The 19,180-nt window shown below is 43.5% G+C and overlaps 1 protein-coding gene across 4 annotated transcripts in view; it reads left to right on the forward strand.

The window, feature by feature from the left end:
* Positions 1-19,180, forward strand: part of RNF38 (ring finger protein 38) — a 374,424-nt gene that overhangs the window by 228,948 nt on the left and 126,296 nt on the right. For 3 of the 4 annotated variants that reach the window (XM_040417366.1, XM_040417367.1, XM_040417368.1), the window contains exon 2: positions 6,578-6,648. In XM_040417366.1, the coding sequence (XP_040273300.1) occupies positions 6,578-6,648 (71 nt within the window). Of the gene's footprint in view, positions 1-6,577; positions 6,649-19,180 lie in introns of those variants that run through there. The other variant, XM_040417374.1, reaches the window with a different exon arrangement.

Below are 19,180 nucleotides of genomic sequence, written 5' to 3' on the forward strand. Positions count from 1 at the left end.
TAAAAAAACTGCACACTGTGATTTTTGTCTGGCCAATTCCCAGTGTTGTATGCCAGAACATTCTGCCAGAAGGCTGTACCGCGAATGTAAAAGAAGGCTAAGTATGGTATATCTATGGATCTTACTTGAATAGTGTTTTCATAAAAATTAAAAAAATTGGGAATTTTACCAGAGTAAATCGTCATATATATGAGAGGGTTTTATTAAATTACAAAAATGTATTTACTATAACAGTAAGAGACTTACCCTTGTCTAACCCTCAGCTCAAGGCCAAGCTCACCTTAAGGCTACTTTCCCACTAGCGTTTTCCAGTATTGAGATCCGTCATTGTGGCTCAAAACCGGAAACAAACGGTTCAGTTTTGTCCCCATTCATTGTCAATGGGGACAAAACTGAACAGAACAGAATGCTCCAAAATGCATTCCGTTCCATTTAGTTGCGTTCCCATAACCGCAACATGTTGTAGTTTGCTTTCCGTCCTGGGATGCGGAGCAAGACGGATCCGGCATGACCCCCAATGCAATTCATGACGGATCTGTCTTGGCAATGTTAAAGATAATACAACCGGACCCATTCATAACAGAGGCAGATGGTTGTATTATCAGTAACGGAAGCGTTTTTGCTGAACCCTGCCGGATCCAGTAAGAACGCTAGTGTGAAAGTAGCCTAAGTTTAAGACCTGAATAGCCAGACACAGATTGGTTTCCAGGGATACATAGCTTGCCAACCCATTTACTAAGATGGAGTTTTTAAAGGCACAATGCCTTGTAGGGCTAGCTCATCTGAATGTAATGCTTGCTTCTCCTGGCCAGGCGAGATTAAATAATGAGAGGGAGGGGCTAAAAGAGGAAGAGGGAGGAGCACGGGTGCACAGAGGGGCTTGGTCCCACCCTCGTTGCACTTAACTGCTCATTTGCATATGGATCAAAGTATTGGTTCTCCAGAATGAAGCGTGTGTGGTTTAACTGAACTTTCTGGTGACTGACTCTCTTTAAAGTGCCACCATTAAATGTTATTTCACTATAATTCAGCATGAAAAACTAGCTACTTTTGCAATTCACTTTCTGTTACAAAAATAATCCAGTTGTGAGATATTCTATTTTCTTCATTATAATGGCACCCCCTGGTGTTCAATCTGTACAGTAATGTGCATATACACCTACTGAGGTGGTCGCACATGAAGTTGCAGCAGTTACAGGGAGAGAACTCCATCAGAGAGGACATGCCTCCTCAGTTGTGACAGTGAAATAGGTGCAGCAGAAAGGACAAGGCCCCTGAATAGAATCTAGAAGAGCAATTGGAGCTAGGAATGAAATCTCTGGCTCCATGGGAGGTATAGGGCTGGTTCTATTTTTGTTCATAAGAGATTGTCATGTACTATATGAAGTCTGATTTTCATTTTTTCCCGTCAATCATGGGATAACTCCTTTTAGTAACATATGCCTAGCAACCACTGTGTCTTTCACGACTAAGCTGTTCAGATGGAGTTGCATTGTTCTGACAGTGTCAATCAATTAATTGTTAAATTTTGAAGGTGACAAAGTAACAAAATTTAGATTCTTTGGTAGACAGCTGTAAACAAGGTGGTTTTGTTCTAACACAAGTCAGTGACATTCACAAATGTCACCCAACATAATGTTACCGGTCTCAGAAGAATGTCCAGCAAATGATAGTCTGCTAGAAAGGTCATAGAAATACTTTGGCTAGTCGGGTGCTGGATGCAGGTTCAACAGCTGCTGGGTTAAAATGCAGGTGATTTATAGTGTTGATCACGAATATTCGAATTGCGAATTTTAATCGCGAATATCGGCACTTCGAGAATTCGCGAATATTTAGAATATCGCTAAATATATTCGGAATTGCGAATATTCGATTTTTTTTAAAATACCAGTTCATGCAAATTTTTATTTGAAAATTTTAGGCGACTTTTATGCGAATTTTCGCAATCAAGAAAATAATGCCTGGAGATCATGAATTCGCGAATTTTCGAATATATGGCGAATATTCGCCCAAATATTCGCGAAATATCGCGAATTCGAATATTGCCCCTGCCGCTCATCACTAGTGATTTATTCTTGGGATAATCTAATGTTCTTCCTTAGCATGTTACATTTCAAAATATATACTGGAATATAGAATGGAAATTGTATCATATCATTTTAACATAAAATATCATTGGTTTGTTCCTCATCCAAAAATTTGACTTACAGGATACATCTAGAATCTAGATGTATCCAGTAAGTCATATTTTTGGATGAGAAGCAAACAAATGATGTTTGGCATTAAAATTTAAATATTAAATTTAATATCGAGATTCTAGATAGTTTTTCACATACTTTTCACATTTACTCACATTTAGACAAACGAATGCCCATTGCATTGATCTTCATGGGATTGTTATATACAGTCCTGATCAAAAGTTTAAAACCACTTGAAAAATGGCAAAAAATCATATTTTACATTGTTGGATCTTAACAAGGTTCCAAGTAGAGCTTCAACATGCAACAAGAAGAAATGGGAGTGAGACTAAACATTTTTTGAGCATTCAATTAATTGAAAATAACGATTAAACTGAAACAGGCTGTTTTTCAGCTGATCCAAATTTTAGGACCACATGCCTTTAACCCCTTAAGGACTCAGCCCTATTTCACCTTAAGGACTTGGCCATTTTTTGCAAATCTGACCAGTGTCACTTTAAGTGCTGATAACTTTAAAACGCTTTGACTTATGCAGGCCATTCTGAGATTGTTTTTTCGTCACATATTGTACTTCATGACACTGGTAAAATGAAGTAAAAAAAAATAATTTTTATTTATAAAAAAAATACCAAATTTACCCAAAAAAATTAAAAAATTGCAAATTTCCAAGATTCAATTTCTCTACTTCTATAATACATAGTAATACCTCCAAAAATAGTTATTACTTTACATTCCCCATATGTCTACTTCATGTTTGGATCATTTTGGGAATGATATTTTATTTTTTGGGGATGTTACAAGGCTTAGAAGTTTAGAAGTAAATCTTTAAATTTTTCCGAAATTTTCAAAAACCCAATTTTTAGGGACCAGTTCAGGTCTGAAGTCACTTTGCGAGGCTTACATAATAGAAACCACCCAAAAAAACTACACCCCTCAAGGTATTCAAAACTGATTTTACAAACGTTGTTAACCCTTTAAGTGTTCCACAAGAATTAATGGAAAATAGAGATAAAATTTCTAAATTTCACTTTTTTGGCAGATTTTCTATTTTAATAATTTTTTCCGATGAAGGCTGTTCTCGGAACTGTCTGCTCCCAGTGACCGCATGTGTTTCAGAGTGGCTGGCGGCGCAGGCATAGGTAAGGACTTACCTCTGCATCGCCGGGCTTGGAAATAAAGATGGCAGATCGCATGTGTTCGTCGGCGAACACTGCGAACTGGCCATCACTGTTCCTCATGACTGAGGGCCCTCGTCTGGTGGTAACGACTGGGTTTTTCAACAGGACAATGCCCTCAGGACAAGGGACTTCTTCCAGGAGAATAACATCACTCTTTGGCCCATCCTGCATGTTCCCCTGATCTAAATCTATTTGAGAATCTTTGGGGATGGATGGCAAGGGAGTTTACAAAAATAGACAACAGTTCCAGACAGTAGATGGCCTTCATGCGGCCGTCTTCACCACTTGGAGAAATGTTCCCACTCACCTCATGGAAACGCTTGCATCAAGCATGCCGAAACAAATTTTTGAAGTAAAAAAAAATAAAATAACAGCGGAGCTACTCATTACTGAGTTCATGTTTGGAAGTTGTTGTTTTTTTTTTAGGTGTGGTCGTAAACTTCTGATCAGCTTATAAACAGCCTGTTTCAGTTTATTCGTTGTTTTCATTAAATTAAATGCTCAAAAAATGTTTTGTCTCACTCCCATTTCTTCTTGTTTCACGTTGAAGCTCTACTTGGAACCTTGTTAAGGTCCAGCCATGCTAAATATGATTTTTTGCCATTTTTCAAGTGGTCTTAAACTTTTGATCAGGACTGTATAATAAAAGAGAAGGGAGTTGTGCACTTCTCCTTTATACCAGGAAATTGGACTTTCCCAGATGCTCAGATGACTCCAAGTCTGATACATTAATGGGTCCTGAACAGTCCCAGGCATCCAGCACAAGAGAACCCATTTGGAGCTGACTTTAGAGTCATCCACTTTCCACTCGTGCTGATTCACAAATGACCTATTAGATCTATTGTTATGATGATATGTCCTCTGTGTGCTATGATAAGAAAAGACTTCAATGCAAAGTGATCCTCTGGTTCAAGAAAAAGATTTACATGAACTGGGGAATGAACAAGAACACTTACCTGGTGCCCTCCTTGTCATTTTTTTAGGTTTCAGATCTGGAAATTTCCAAGCTCCTGATCTCTTCTATCCAAGATGGACATAGAGCTTCTCAGAATGCTAGATACCCAATGTGCATCAGTAGCCCAAACTACTTTCTAGTTTCCAGCCCTCCTCTTGTACATGTGAACAGTGCTGCCAATCCAATGACAGCAGGAAGTATTTTGGGCCACCAAATGCACAGCATGCATCAGGCAGTCTGAGAAGCGGTGCAGCCATCTTGGATAGAAGAGGTACCAGGGAATGGACAGATCTGCAGCTAAAAAGATGAAAATAAGGGCACCATGTAAGTGTTCTCTTCATTCACCAGTTAGCGGGAATTATTTTTCTTGAATCGAAGGGTCACTTTAAAGCATGTATCTGACTGCTATATGCAAAATACCATATATTGCCTGCCAAGGCACATTCTGGTTGGCAGCATTACATAGTGGCCATTCAAATGGAACACAAAGGATGACTTGAATCCACCCAAATTGGAGCTGCTAATACAGATTGGCTCTTTGTACTCACTTATAGAAGGGAGGGGGTCTCTATTATGTCCATATGCCTTAACAGGTCAGGGGATGTCTTTATGAGGCAAACCCATTAAAGCCATTGGTTTTTTTGCCAGAAATTAAAGGGAACCTGTCGTGTTAAAGGGAACCTGTCACCTGGATTTTGTGTATAGAGCTGAGGACATGGGCTGCTAGATGGCTGCTAGCACATCCACAATACCCAGTCCCCATAGCTCTGTGTGCTTTTATTGTGTAAAAAAACCGATTTGATACATATGCAAATTAACCTGAGATGAGTCAGAGCTTGAAAATATGACTCTTCTCTGGTCACACAAGTAAGATATGACTCTTTTATGTTAATTTGCATATGTATCAAATCGTTTTTTTTACACAATAAAAGCACACAGAGCTATGGGGACTGGATATTGCGGATGTGCTAGTGGCCATCTAGCAACCCATGTCCTCAGCTCTATACATAAAATCCCGGTGACAGGTTCCCTTTAAGGGCTCCGTGCTGCTGTTGGCAAATAGTGGTCCGCAATGCACAGGCACCGGCCTCGTGAATCCCATAGTACGGTGCGGACCCATTGACTTGAATGGGTCCGCGATCCGCAAAAGATAGGACATGTCCTATCTTTTGCAGTGCTGAAGCACCGACCTGGAAGCCCACGGAACCGTTTCGTAGTGTTTCTCCATGGGCTTCCAATCCTTGCCTCTGCTCCGGAAAAGATAGGACATATTCTATCTTTCGCCGTATTTTGCAGAACGTGGACCCATTCAAGTCAATGCAGGCACCGAGCCCTTACAGTCGTGTGAATTGGCCCTAAACAGCTGCAGGCAGCATGTTATAGAGCAGGAGGAGCTGAGCAGACTGATGTATAGTTTTATGGGAAATATTCAGTATAACTTGTAATTTATAAATTTTAATTCCTGCTCATTCCGGGCTTTGAAATCCAGGAGTCGGTCCTATCAGTGATTGACAACCTTCCCTCTTTGACTGTGTATACAGAGATAGCTGTCAGTCACTGAGAAGACCGACTCCTTGACTTCAAAGCCCGGAATGAGCAGGAATTTAAATTTATAAATTACAAGTTATACAGAATATTTCCCATAAAACTATACATCAGTCTTCTCAGCTCCTCCTGCTCTATTACATGGTGTATGTAGCTTACATTGCATTTTCATGGTGACAGGTTCCCTTTAAGCATATATAATAACAATTTGCATGGTCTGTGTTCTTGTACTGGAGGTTCACTAGACTTGCATGTGTAAATGATAAAGATCGTCACTTCCCTTTTTACAAGTGAAGTTAGCACATAGACATAATTGGCTGCTCTGTTACATTTGTGGAGGTATAATGCTGTTATGGGAGATCAAAACTGAATAAAACTTTGCAAATAGTATCATTTTTAAGATGTAACATTTTTGTGTACAGACAGGACAAATAAAGGCATTTTTAAAATAAATTTATGGAATAATTTACAGTTGCGATGAATATACTGTGAAAAGTACATTGCAATGGGAACTGATAATATCTTTGGTCTTAACCAGTTAAAGTTTCTAAACAAGAAGTACAAATTAACTTGCTGCATAGTATAAAACACAGTAGGCTGCTTGATTTTTGCTGTAGATTTAACAGTGTCTGCATAGCCACCTTTTAGGATTCATTTACTACAATGCGTGATATATCTCTTTTATTATTTTTCTTGTGCAGGTCATTTGGGCCCCTCGTTTCAGTGTCAGCCAGTTCATCATGACCACATACGCAACGATGACAGCGAAAAGGTACATGTGCCCTTAAAAGCTCATAAATAACATGACAACCTTTCACACTTTAAAAATAAATTCAATAATTGCTCATTACTTAAGCAATACCACATGGCGAGAAGTGCATTAAACATTTCAGCGCACAGCCTGGGAGTCTCAGATGCCTTAAGGAGGAAGCTTAACCTTTATTAAAGAATGTTTCTCATGAAATTCAAATGTGTGTCTGCATATAACCTAATATATTTATTCATGTGTATTTCTGTGTCTGCGGAGAAAGGCATTAATAGATAGGAATTGCAAAAGAGACACAAAATAAGAAATGCAGCAAACAAAGGTGAAGGTGACTTGAGTGGATCATGTATAAAAATTGCGAGACGTACGATACAAAGCCTACCTCAAAAACATGTTGGATTTTTGGGTCCTTTTTAAATTTTGTGTTGTGCCTGTATATACAGTCAGGTCCATAAATATTGGGACATCGACACAATTGTAACATTTTTGGCTCTATACACTACCACAATGGATTTGAAATGAAACAAACAAGGTGTGCTTCAACTGCAGAACGTCATCTTTAATTTGAGGGTATTTACATCCAAATCAGGTGAACGGTGTAGGAATTACAACAGTTTTCATATGTGCCTCCCACTTGTTAAGGAACCAAAAGTAATGGGACAATTGGCTTCTCAGCTGTTCCATGGCCAGGTGTGTGTTATTCCCTCATTATCCCAATTACAATGAGCAGATAAAAGGTCCAGAGTTCATTTCGAGTGTGCTATTTGCATTTGGAATCTGTTGCTGTCAACTCTCAAGATGAGATCCAAAGAGCTGTCACTAACAGTGAAGCAAGCCATCATTAGGCTGAAAAAACCAAATAAACCCATCAGAGAGATAGCAAAAATATTAGTTTGGAACTTTCTTAAAAAGAAGGAACGCACGGTGAGCTCAGCAACACCAAAAGACCCTGAAGACCACGGAAAACAACTGTGGTGGATGACCGAAGAATTCTTTCCCTGGTGAAGTAAAACACCCTTCACAACAGTTGACCAGATCAAGAACACTCTCCAGGAGGTAGGTGTATGTGTGTCAAAGTCAACAATCAAGAAAAGACTTCACCAGAGTGAATACAGAGGGTTCACCACAAGATGTAAACCATTGGTGAGCCTCAAAAACAGGAATGCCAGATTAGAGTTTGCCAAACGACATCTAAAAAAGCCTTCACAGTTCTGGAACAACATCCTATGGACAGATGAGACCAAGATCAACTTGTGCCAGAGTGATGGGAAGAGAAGAGTATGGAGAAGGAAAGGAACTGCTCATGATCCTAAGCATACCCAGGGCCGGCGCCACCCATAAGCAAGGTAGGCCACCGCATAGAGCGCACTCTTGCTGGAGGCGCCGGCCCGCAGCACCACCTCCTAGCTAATTTATTCACTTAACTTGCCTCTGTGTAATCTCTCACAGGCGGACTGGCAGAGGCACCGTCGAGCGAAGTGCGCATGCGCCGTCTTCCAGCGCACCTCGTTTGACGATGCCTCTGCCAGTGCGCCTTTACGAGATTACACAGAGGCAAGTTAAGTGAATAAATTAGCTAGGAGGCGGCGCTGGGCGGGGAGGGGATCTGTGGATGACATTTATGGGGGATATGTAGATGACACTTATGGGGGATCTATGGATGACATTATGGGGGATCTGTGGATGAAACTTGTGGGGATCTGTGGATGAAACTTGTGGGGATTTGTGGATGACACTTGTGGGGATCTGTGGATGACACTTGTGGGGATTTGTGGATGACACTTGTGGGGATTTGTGGATGACACTTGTGGGGATTTGTGGATAACACTTGTGGGGGATTTGTGGATGACACTTGTGGGGGATCTGTGGATGACACTTGTGGGGGATCTGTGGATAACACTTATGGGGGATCTGTGGATGACATAGTATGTAGCTGGAGGGAGAAAACGTGGCCTTACCACAATGAAGGGTACAGTCTGTATAAATAGGTGGGTGACAAAAAAGGGGCATGGTCAATAGGCGGAGTCAAGGGGGTGGCAAAATTATCTTTTGCCTAGGGTGGCAAAAATCCTTGCACCAGTCCTGAGCATACCACCTCATCAGTGAAGCATGGTGGTGATAGTGTCATGGGGTGGGCATGTATGGCTGCCAATGGAACTGGTTCTCTTGTATTTATTGATGATGTGACTGCTGACAAAAGCAGCAGGATGAATTCTGAAGTGTTTCGGGCAATATTATCTGCTCATATTCAGCCAAATGCTTCAGAACTCATTGAACGGCGCTTCACAGTGCAGATGGACAATGACCCAAAGCATACTGCAAAAGCAACCAAACAGTTTTTTAAGGGAAAGAAGTGGAATGTTATGCAATGGTCAAGTCAATTACCTGACCTGAATCCAATTGAGCATGCATTTCACTTGCTGAAGACAAAACTGAAGGGAAAATGCCCCAAGAACAAGGAGGAACTGAAGACAGTTACAGTAGAGGCCTGGCAGAGCATCACCAGGGATGAAACCCAGCATCTGGTGATGTCTATGCGTTCCAGACTTCAGGATGTAATTGACAGCAAAGGATTTGCAACCAAGTATTAAAAAGTGAAAGTTTGATTTATGATTATTATTATGTCCCAATCCCATTACTTTTGGTTCCTTAATAAGTGGGAGGCACATATGCAAACTGTTGTAATTCCTACACCGTTCACCTGATTTGTATGTAAATGCCCTCAAATTGAAGCTGACAGCCTGCAGTTCAAGGACATCTTGTTTGTTTCATTTCAAATCCATTGTGGTGGTGTATAGAGCCAAAAATTTTAGAATTGTGTCGATGTCCCAATATTTATGGACCTGACTGTATGTGGGAATGGCGACTTTCTACAGTGCATTAAGTACATAGTAGCTGTGAAGCTGGATGGTGTGGTATTTGTGATAAAGCTATATTTACGACCACCTCATGGCAGATAATTACATCACTTGACACCAATCACAATGAGATCACTTTTGATTCATATGTGAAGAGAACAGAAAGATAACACTAATGTGTCAATTTGCCCCTACATTGCTTGCTTCAATCACTGCTGTACTCTTGTGCAGGCAGCAAGTTGGCCCCTCAGGCATAGTGACAGCAGAGGCTTTGTTGTGACGGATAGCTACTATGGAGGTATAAGTGCAACGTGTGCTGTTGTATGTTCCTTCTGCATGGCATTAACCCCAAGTACTGCTTCTAGAGAAGAATACCTCCACAAAACAGATTCACATGGAGTCCATATGAATCAGACAGAAAACCCTCCAGAGGCAGCATATGGCGGTAAAGCATCAGAGTTTGTGTGGATCTGGTTGCATAAGTCTTTGGAGATGTGAGCTCCACCAACGCTTTATACAAGTATTCCTGATGTTAAGTAAGAAGTCTACAGACAAACACTAGAATTGGAATATTGCACAAACTGCTGCATTCACTTACTTCCTCAGTGAATATATGCAAAATTTTGTGTTGACCGATTTATTCATGTGCATTTTTCATGGGCCTCCCTATTGTATACACCTACATTCTCAGTGCAAATACAGTATGTGTCAGTGGTTGCCAAAAGCAGGGTGGAATTTAGCATTAGAGAAAACTAGGTACATGCAGGGGTTAGCTTAGGGACCACATAAGCGATGGAACACTTTTTATTTTCTTGATCCTAAAGGGGTTGTCTGACTTTGGAGCATATAACCCCTATCCTCCAGACCTGCACCCATGAACATAAAGAAAAGCAGACTCCCCTGTCCCGCGGGTGTCACGGCTGTATGTGAGCAACAATAGTATACACAGTAAAAGAGCTACTGACCGGACCCAAACTAGGGAGGATAAAGGGTGACCCCTGTCCGACCCTCAAAGCTCTTCCTATGCTGCTAAAGCACATGCCCGGATCCAAATGGCGGAACGAGGCATGCCCACGTGCCTAAGACTGATGACCACTGTAACCCCTACAATAGTGGAAGGGGCACGGCCACCGGTGCCCTACTCAGTATATGGAGGGAACCGTGGCCACCTCAGATCCAGTCAGAAAATAATCAGGTACACAATAATGTCTGTACACTTAGCTGAAGGTGTTGCAGCCGCAGAGAAGACAGATCCAAGGGCAGCTGGCAATATCCGGAGTGCTTGCTGCAGCAGAACACAGGTCCAGTGAACTGATAGCTACAAGTGAAGATACTAAAGCAAGAGCTACAACTGAAATGAGAACTATAATCCACGCCCTACAATAGGAGGAGGGGTGATATAAAGAGAGGGAAATCAAATGCATGAGGAACAGCTGGGAGGAAGGAAACCAAAAGCAGTGAGAACTCCTCCCAGCTCTAGTAGTGACATCATCACAGGAGTGGAGAAACAGAGCTGTGAGAACGTCCCAAAGCTCTGGTAGTGACAGTACCCCCCCCCCCCCTCTACGGGTGGACTCCGGACACCCAGGACCCACCTTCTCAGGATGAGCCCTATGAAATGCCCTGATGAGGCGAGTGGCTTTAATGTCCGACACCGGAACCCACATCTTCTCCTCAGGACCATAACCCTTCCAATGAACGAGGTACTGAAGAGAACCGTGGACAATGCGAGAGTCCACAATTCTGGAAACCTCAAACTCCAGATTGCCATCAACCAAAATCGGAGGAGGAGGCAAAGAGGAGGGTACCGTGGGCTGGACATATGGTTTTAAGAGAGATCTGTGAAATACATTATGTATCTTCCAAACCCGTGGAAGATCAAGACGGAAGGCAACAGGATTAATGACTGACAAGATTTTATAAGGCCCAATAAACTTGGGACCCAATTTCCAGGAGGGAACCTTCAGTTTAATGTTTCTTGTAGACAACCACACCAGATCACCCACATTCAGGTCCGGACCAGGCACACGTCTCTTATCAGCCACACGCCTATACCTCTCACTCATCTTTTTAAGATTACTCTGAATCTTTTGCCAAATGGTAGACAAAGACGAGGAAAATCTCTCCTCCTCAGGTAAACCAGAAAGAGCCCCTCCCGAGAATGTCCCAAACTGCGGATGGAACCCATATGCACCAAAGAATGGTGACTTATCAGAAGATTCCTGACGACGGTTGTTCAGAGCAAACTCAGCAAGAGGGAGAAATGAACACCAATCCTCCTGGTTCTCTGCCACAAAACAGCGCAAATATGTCTCCAGATTCTGATTGAGGCGCTCAGTCTGACCATTCGACTGCGGGTGAAAAGCAGAAGAGAAGGACAGCCGAACCCCCAGGCGAGAACAGAAAGCCTTCCAGAACCTGGACACAAACTGCGTGCCTCTATCGGAAACAATATCAGAGGGAATGCCGTGCAATTTAACAATATGGTCGACAAAAGCTTGCGCCAACGTTTTAGCATTGGGTAAACCAGGGAAAGGTACGAAATGAGCCATCTTGCTAAAACGGTCCACCACCACCAGGATCACCGACTTCCCCGAGGAACGAGGAAGATCCGTGATAAAGTCCATGGACAGGTGTGTCCAAGGACGGGAAGGTATGGGTAACGGGAGAAGGGAACCTGAAGGCCGTGAACGAGGGACCTTAGCGCGAGCGCACGTCTCACAAGCAGCCACAAAACCCTCCACCGACTTACGAAGAGCCGGCCACCAAAATCTCCGAGCAATGAGATCTACCATGGCTCTACTCCCGGGGTGACCAGCAAGAACCGTATCATGATGCTCCTTAAAGAGTTTGTGACGTAGCTCAGGAGGCACGAACAACTTCCCAGAAGGACAACGGGCAGGTGCCTCAGTCTGGGCAGCCTGGACCTCGGCCTCCAAATCGGAATATAGAGCAGAAACAACTACCCCCTCCGCCAAAATGGGACCCGGGTCCTCTGAGTTTCCTCCTCCCGGAAAACAGAGAGAGAGAGCATCAGCCTTCACATTTTTTATCCCAGGTCGGAATGTAACAACAAAATTGAATCTGGAGAAGAACAGAGACCATCTGGCCTGTCTCGGATTCATACGCCTGGCCGACTCCAAGTATGCCAGATTCTTATGGTCGGTAAAAACGGTGATAGGGTGCCTGGCCCCCTCCAACCAATGGCGCCATTCCTCGAAAGCCAACTTGATGGCCAACAACTCCATATCTCCCACATCATAGTTTTTCTCTGCCGGGGAGAGTTTTTTAGAGAAAAAGGCACAGGGTCGCCATTTGGCAGGAGAAGGGCCCTGGGACAAAACCGCACCCACACCCACCTCGGAAGCATCCACCTCAACAATAAAAGGTAAGGAAACATCGGGATGCACCAAGACGGGAGCAGACGCAAAACTCTCTTTAATCTTAGAAAAGGCTGCAAGCGCCTCCTCCGACCAAGAGGAAAAATCCGCCCCCTTTTTTGTCATGTCAGTGAGGGGTTTGACAACAGAGGAATAATTCAAAATGAACTTTCTGTAATAGTTCTCAAAACCCAGAAAGGGCATCAATGCCTTCTGTTTCTCAGGAAGCTCCCACTCAAGTACAGCACGGACCTTCTCCGGATCCATGCGAAAACCAGAAGCAGAGAGGAGAAAACCCAGAAATTGAATCTCCGATACCATAAAAAGACATTTCTCCAGCTTGGCGTGCAATTTATTTTCCCGCAGAATCTGCAGAACCTGAAAAAGATGATCCTGATGGGTCTGAACATCAGGGGAAAAAATCTAAATATCATCAAGATACACCAATACAAATTTCCCCATTAAATGGTAGAAAATACTATTAACAAAATGCTGAAAGACGGCCGGAGCATTCATCAGGCCGAAAGGCATAACGAGATTCTCGAAATGCCCATTAGGGGTATTAAAGGCCGTTTTCCATTCATCCCCCTCTCTGACCCTGACCAGGTTGTACGCGCCTCTCAAATCCAATTTGGAAAACACCTTGGCCCCAACAATTTGGTTGAAGAGGTCCGGGATCAGAGGAAGGGGATAGGGATCGCGAATCGTGATACGGTTCAGCTCCCTAAAATCTAGGCAAGGTCTCAGAGAGCCATCTTTTTTTTTAACAAAAAAAAAACCCGCGGCCACAGGTGATTTTGAGGTACGAATATGCCCCTTCTCGAGACTCTCGGAGATATAAGTTCGCATTGCGATTCTTTCCGGTTGTGAGAGATTGTAGAGGCGTGCTTTTGGCAGCTTGGCGCCGGGAATGAGGTTAATGGGACAGTCAAACTCCCGGTGAGGAGGTAGCTCCTGAACAGCGCTCTCGGAAAACACGTCCGAGAAATCAGAGAGAAATGATGGCACAGTTTTAGTAGACACCTCTGCAAAAGTCGCTGTGAGACAATTCTCTCTACAAAAGTCACTCCACTCATTTATTTGCCTTTCTTGCCAATCAATAGTGGGGTTATGTCTAGTGAGCCAGGGTAACCCCAAAACTAGAGGAGAAGGCAATCCGTTAAGGACAAAACAAGATATATCCTCCACATGAGTGTCACCTACAGCTAGCCGGATATTGTGAACAATGCCCTTCAGAGATCTCTGTGAGAGTGGAGCAGAGTCAATAGCAAAAACAGGTGTATCCTTTTCTAATGTGCAAACCTGAAAACCATGCATGGCTACAAATTGAGTGTCAATAAGATTGACGGCCGCTCCACTATCGACAAAAATCTCACAAGAAATGACTTTGCTCTCTAGCGCCACCCTGGCAGACAGGAGAAAACGGGAACTGCAGGTCAGAGGAAAAATATATAGAAAGTGAGGGGGCACACACACACGGGAAACACCAGATGATTGAGTATATATTATTTAATATTCTAAAAACAGACCCATAAAATGACTAAAATATATACCATATAATGTTACAGCCCCAAAGATACAGATAAATGCTAACAAATACGCTGGCGTGCTGAATTCATATATAGTCCATACAGTGTCCCAATTAAAGTGCTACAGTGTAGAAGCTACTATGAGTATGGTAGGTTACATAGAGTCCATCTACACACTGTCCCGATCGGTGTAGACAAGTGGTAGCACAATATGTTCCAATGCCTGTAGTGTTAAATCGCCGGAGGTTTTGTGGGCTTAGTCCAATTGTAGTGGAACACTCGTGTCCAATGTTCAGAGATCAGTAAGACATATTTGGATGAACTTCCCAGTTACTTACTGTATCCAGCCGCTTGCGCTCCCCCGGTCTCTCCCCTCCTTGCTGTCTGGCCGCAGCGTTAATTTCTCAGGTGGCCAGACCAGGCCGACTGTGGCGTCCCACGTGACCTGGTGGTATGGGGTTCCGGGCGGACGCTTTGGTGACGTCACTGTTGTGCGGCGGCAGTTTCAAATCTGGAAGTATTGGAAGTGAATCTCTGAAATGCTTACAGCTCGATGTCCTGTCTTTTTGGTCTCTTTGGTCTTTGACTTGAATCCACGCTCACTCTGTGTTGCCAGACGCGTTTCAGGGTCCTACACCCCTTCCTCAGTGGCCACCGAGTGAGTGGATTCTCACTCCTTTTAAATGGTATTGACCCACCCACAATTGTGCTTTTTTCAGCTTTCTCCAATATGTGGAATGGATTTTATAAATATTGCCTTACAATAGTGCATGAGACAATTTAAAAGAACATAATAATAAATATTAAACCCCACATAGTAATCACAATGTTAAAACATTAAAATAATATTCTCAGAGAGGAACTGCAAGGTCAAAGATGTACTTTAGGGAGAAAACGCATCAAAACCGCAGCCATGTGAACTGCGTTTTGTATGCGGTTTCTCCCTAAAGTACATCTTTGACCTTGCAGTTCCTCTCTGAGAATATTATTTTAATGTTTTAACATTGTGATTACTATGTGGGGTTTAATATTTATTATTATGTTCTTTTAAATTGTCTCATGCACTATTGTAAGGCAATATTTATAAAATCCATTCCACATATTGGAGAAAGCTGAAAAAAGCACAATTGTGGGTGGGTCAATACCATTTAAAAGGAGTGAGAATCCACTCACTCGGTGGCCACTGAGGAAGGGGTGTAGGACCCTGAAACGCGTCTGGCAACACAGAGTGAGCGTGGATTCAAGTCAAAGACCAAAGAGACCAAAAAGACAGGACATCGAGCTGTAAGCATTTCAGAGATTCACTTCCAATACTTCCAGATTTGAAACTCCCGCCGCACAACAGTGACGTCACCAAAGCGTCCGCCCGGAACCCCATACCACCAGGTCACGTGGGACGCCACAGTCGGCCTGGTCTGGCCACCTGAGAAATTAACGCTGCGGCCAGACAGCAAGGAGGGGAGAGACCGGGGGAGCGCAAGCGGCTGGATACAGTAAGTAACTGGGAAGTTCATCCAAATATGTCTTACTGATCTCTGAACATTGGACACGAGTGTTCCACTACAATTGGACTAAGCCCACAAAACCTCCGGCGATTTAACACTACAGGCATTGGAACATATTGTGCTACCACTTGTCTACACCGATCGGGACAGTGTGTAGATGGACTCTATGTAACCTACCATACTCATAGTAGCTTCTACACTGTAGCACTTTAATTGGGACACTGTATGGACTATATATGAATTCAGCACGCCAGCGTATTTGTTAGCATTTATCTGTATCTTTGGGGCTGTAACATTATATGGTATATATTTTAGTCATTTTATGGGTCTGTTTTTAGAATATTAAATAATATATACTCAATCATCTGGTGTTTCCCGTGTGTGTGTGCCCCCTCACTTTCTATATATTCTTTCTTGTCCCCTAGGTCCTGAGGGTAGGACCAGAGGGTGAGCACCTATCCATACGAGATAGGGGTGAGCCGCTGTATTTTATATACAAAGGTCAGAGGAAAAGCATCAATTCCTACATCAACTTTGCCCAAAGTAGCAGATGAAGCAGAATTTGATGATTTACCTTTTGAGGTTTTTCTCTTATTATCGCTCTTAGTACAGTTCAAGAATCTCCTAGACGGACAAACATTTGCCAAATGACCTATGCCCCCACAACAAAAACACACCATACTCTGAGGACTAAATCCTCTTTTATCAGGGGCAAGTCGACCTAGCTGCATGGGCTCCTCCTCAGAGGGGAGCGAGACAGGATGAGGCCCCTGCACACTGAATGAGTCCGCACCACTGCCCCTAGACTGACAATGGCTGGACAGAGAGGTCTCGTTTCTTTCTCTTAGACGCCTGTCAAGGCGTACCGCCAATGACATGGCAGACTCTAAGGACGTTGGTCTCTCATGGAAAGCAAACGCATCTTTCAATCTCTCTGAGAGACCATGACAGAACTGACTCCGGAGTGCGGCATCATTCCAACCCGAATCAGCTGCCCATCTCCGAAATTCAGAACAATAAAGCTCCGCAGACAGTTTGTTCTGGCATAAAACACGTAAGTTAGATTCGGCCAGAGCAACACGATCTGGGTCATCATAAATCTGCCCCAGGGTGTCATGGTCTTACCTTCTTGCTGTTCTCCTTCGTTTGACATGTGCTGGCGGCCATCTTGGTTTCTGGGTTTCTTGTAGCCTTCCACCCTGCGGCTCCTCCTTCCCACTGGGAGGAGCTGGATGCCTAGCTCATATATATAGGAGGTCTGTGGCTTCAGTTCCTTGCTTGGTCCTCCTGTGTTCACATGCTTCTAAGACTGCTGCTGCTTCTGGTTCCTGATCCTGGCTTCGTCTGACTACCCTGCTGGTTCCTGATCCTGGCTTCGTCTGACTACCCTGCTGGTTCCTGATCCTGGCTTCGTCTGACTACCCTGCTGGTTCCTGATCCTGGCTTCGTCTGACTACCTTTCTGGTTCCTGATCTCTGGCCTCTCAAAGACTCTGCTTCGGTTTCACCATTCGTTTGGACTTTTGCTTTACAGCTTTATTTTCAATAAAGCCTTCTTATTTTCACTTATCTCTTGTTGTACGTCTGGTTCATGGTTCCGTGACACAGGGCCACAAAAAATCTTTCCACGGATCGAAGGGAGGGATCCCCTGATGGCAGCGAAAAAGCCCAAGTCTGAGCATTACCCCTGAGCAGGGAGATGACAATCCTCACCCTCTGCTCCTGATTACCAGAGGAGTGGGGACACAAGCAAAAATGGAGTTTGCATGCCTCTCTGAAGCGAACAAAATTCTCACTGCCCCCGGAGAACGTCTCCGGAAGTGAGACCTTTGGCTCGCAACAGACTCCATGAGCCGGAGCAGAGCCCAATGCTTGAAGCTGAGTCATAGATTGACGGAGATCCGCTACTTCCAAAGAAAGACCCTGCATGCGGTCAACCAGGCCAGAAAGCGGATCCATGTCAAAAAAGGACGGTTTTGGTGGATTACAATGTCACGGCTGTATGTGAGCAACAATAGTATACACAGTAAAAGAGCTACTGACCGGACCCAAACTAGGGAGGATAAAGGGTTACCCCTGTCCGACCCTCAAAGCTCTCCCTATGCTGCTAAAGCACATGCCCGGATCCAAATGGCGGAACGAGGCATGCCCACGTGCCTAAGACTGATGACCACTGTAACCCCTACAATAGTGGAAGGGGCACGGCCACCGGTGCCCTACTCAGTATATGGAGGGAACCGTGGCCACCTCAGATCCAGTCAGAAAATAATCAGGTACACAATAATGTCTGTACACTTAGCTGAAGTTGTTGCAGCCGCAGAGAAGACGGATCCAAGGACAGCTGGCAATATCCGGAGTGCTTGCTGCAGCAGAACACAGGTCAAGTGAACTGATAGCTACAAGTGAAGATACTAAAGCAAGAGCTACAACTGAAATGAGAACTATAATCCACGCCCTACAATAGGAGGAGGGGGTGATATAAAGAGAGGGAAATCAAACGCATGAGGAACAGCTGGGAGGAAGGAAACCAAAAGTAAACAGAGCAGTGAGAACTCCTCCCAGCTCTAGTAGTGACATCATCACAGGGGTGGAGAAACAGAGCTCTGAGAACGTCCCAAAGCTCTGGTAGTGACAGCGGGTGCTTTATTCCCAGCTGTCTCCAGTCTCCAAGGGACCAGGAAGTGGCTGGATTGCAATGATTGCCTCAAAAAGTTGTGCAACAAAATTTTAAGCTAAGGGCACCATCATTTTTGTCCAGGCCAATTTCATTGTTTTTTTTAAATTAATTATTCTCTTGAACCACAATTCAAAAGCAATGTCTGATTTTCATGTATTGGCTCCGATGAGTCAAAGTTATTGCTTGGCGAAGTCTCGCGAGACTTCGGGTAATAACTTCATAAATAAATTTGTACTGTAAAAAAACATTTCCCGAACTCGGGTTTTGTTCCAAGTGGTACCGTTTTTTTACAGTACAAATTAATTTTTTTAAGTTATTGCGCGACGTCTCGCGAGACTTCGCCAAGCAATAACTTTGGCTCATTGGAGTCAATACATTCTAATACTGTGCGGAGCTCCTGCTCCGTACAGTATTAGAAAGAAGTTTTATGCGAATCGACTTCAGATGTTTCATCCAAAGTCAATTCGCTTATCCCTAATTATTGCTTTTTTTTGTCAGTTTCGGGTTATTTCAGTGATATTGTGGGTTTTTCTTTCTTTAACGGCAGGGTACCAACAATTTTGTCCAAGTGTAAATGGCAATTTTTTAAT

The sequence above is a fragment of the Bufo bufo genome, chromosome 2 (genome assembly GCF_905171765.1).
Source record: "Bufo bufo chromosome 2, aBufBuf1.1, whole genome shotgun sequence".
In the NCBI taxonomy this organism is placed as follows: domain Eukaryota; kingdom Metazoa; phylum Chordata; class Amphibia; order Anura; family Bufonidae; genus Bufo; species Bufo bufo.